We start from the raw sequence: 2,265 nt of genomic DNA, 5'->3' as shown, positions 1-2,265 counted from the left end.
TTCAGGTGATAGGGGGGGGGGTTACCTTGGTTGGTTATTGGCTAATGGTTACACAAGCCACAAAATCGTTATGACATCATAAATTGGCCAAAATCTGATCAGCTCATTGTCAGACAGGTTTTTATAGAAATGGATCAGGACAAAAAGAGAGAGAATCTTTGTTCCTGAAACTTTCAGAGTCTCTTTCCACAGAGGGGACACATGTTGATGTAGAAGAGACATGAAGAAGAGGGGACACATGTTGATGTAGAAGAGACGTGAAGAAGAGGGGACACATGTTGATGTAGAAGAGACATGAAGAAGAGGGGACACATGTTGATGTAGAAGAGACATGAAGAAGAGGGGACACATGTTGATGTAGAAGAGACATGAAGAAGAGGGGACACATGTTGATGTAGAAGAGACATGAAGAAGAGGGGACACATGTTGATGTAGAAGAGACATGAAGAAGAGGGGACACATGTTGATGTAGAAGAGACATGAAGAAGTGGATTTTGCATAATAGGTGACCTTTAACACCGGCAAGCTACCATGCTCACCCCTCTCTCCTCTCTTCTTCTTGGTGCGGTCGATGTGGTCCTTCAGCTGGATGCGGATCTGCCTCTCGTTGGGCATCTCTCTGATGAACGGGTGTTTGAGGAGCTGCTCCGTGCTGGGCCTCTGGCCGTGGCTCTTCACCAGACAGCTCTCTATGAACGACTGGAACTTCTTAGACCTGAAACCACATTTAAGAGAAATGAATGGTCCGCTGTAACCAAGTTTATGACTGAACTGATTAACCTGCTTTTAATGGGGTTGTAAGATTCACACTCACCACTTCTTTGACTTGAGTCTGGGGGCGGGGTTTCGCGGGATGAGGAAGAGGGCTCTCATTGGGTGCATGTCACACAGCGCTAAAGATTGAAATACCAAACATGGGTGAGCTTGGGTGGATGTTTCTCACTTATCATCATGGCATTTAATCAAAGCCAGCTGGAGTTTGTAGTTTGTCCTCATCTGATCAATATAGGCAGTCAATACTGATAACAATCTATTAAATATACTGACACACACTTAGGTCTCAACTTTCTGAACACATGGAACACCTAGGTTGTTATCTATCTCACAAGAAGCCAGTTTCACATTTACATATTCAAACTTCTCATTTTTTAGTACGTCCTATGAGTTTCAGACTTTTTTTACATCCTAACAAATATGATTTTGTTTGTAAATTGGGTCTTCACCTATACAGTATACGTGCAACTTGTGAAGCAAATATTCATATCCAGTTTGAGGTCGTCTTCCTCTATGCAGGATTGATCTGTCTTAGACTGCTAGAACTGAACAACCTTGACAAATCTAAAGTATGTCTAGAAGCAGCTTTTCTACTAAACATCCTGATAATGTGCATGTCTGCTCGGAATAAGGTAATGAAAGAAGGGAAAAGAAAAAGAAGAAGCAATTTCACAACCAATTATACATCTGCTCTTTGGCCTTCATTACAAAAGACTGGCTAAGAATGAGTTGCACTGTCCCAGACTTAGGATGATGTGTGGTGGAGATGTGTGTTTTAGACTGTGTACATACGTGGTGCTCCTTCAGCCATCTCTATTGCTGTGATTCCCAGTGACCATAAATCACTCTGTAATGGCAGAGACACAGTGCGTAAATACTCAGGGTTACACAAAAAGGGCTCAACACACAGATGTGGAAAGGAGGTTGTTTAGGCACCTTGAAGTCGTACGTGGCCTCAGGGTTCTCGTCACAGGCGATGACCTCAGGTGCCATCCAATATGGCGTCCCGATGAACGTGTTCCTCCGTCCCACTGTTCGGTCCAACTGGGCTGAAACTCCAAAGTCCACTACAGAGAAAAACACACACAAAGGCAACAAGTCAGGACCGCTGACTTGAAATCGTTGTTTTTCTCACTGTGTGTCTTTGAGAGTGTGTGTGGGCCGATTCCAATGGGATTTACAACATTCCTTAATGGACTCTAAACAGAAACGAATAGCCTAACCTGCAATAACTCGCTCCATTTACAAACACACACACAGTTTATAATCCCCTGCCCACTGGGTCTTAGGGGGAGAGTGATAGAGAGGAAAGAGAGAGAGAGAGAGTCCCTTCTTCAGCAATCTGCACCAGAGCAGGGGCCGAGCTACAGAGAGATGACTCTGCTGGTATTCAGCATAAAAGAACACACACACACACACACACACACACACACACACACACACACACACACACACACACACACACACACACACACACACACACACACACAG

General features: G+C 44.2%; 1 protein-coding gene across 1 annotated transcript; it reads right to left on the bottom strand.

The window, feature by feature from the left end:
* Positions 1-530: 530 nt before the first annotated feature.
* Positions 531-1,841, bottom strand: LOC104959093 (traf2 and NCK-interacting protein kinase-like; the record flags this gene model as incomplete). Its single annotated transcript, XM_010786946.1, has 4 exons — positions 531-715; positions 815-893; positions 1,567-1,621; positions 1,711-1,841. Coding segments are annotated over 4 exons (450 nt in total), but the record flags the coding sequence as incomplete, so codon positions are not given.
* Between the last annotated feature and the right edge of the window lie 424 nt (positions 1,842-2,265).

The sequence above is a fragment of the Notothenia coriiceps genome, unplaced genomic scaffold (assembly GCF_000735185.1).
Source record: "Notothenia coriiceps isolate Sejong01 unplaced genomic scaffold, NC01 NC01_scaffold00029864, whole genome shotgun sequence".
NCBI lineage: Eukaryota > Metazoa > Chordata > Actinopteri > Perciformes > Nototheniidae > Notothenia > Notothenia coriiceps.
This window is presented reverse-complemented; position numbering and strand designations above follow the sequence as displayed.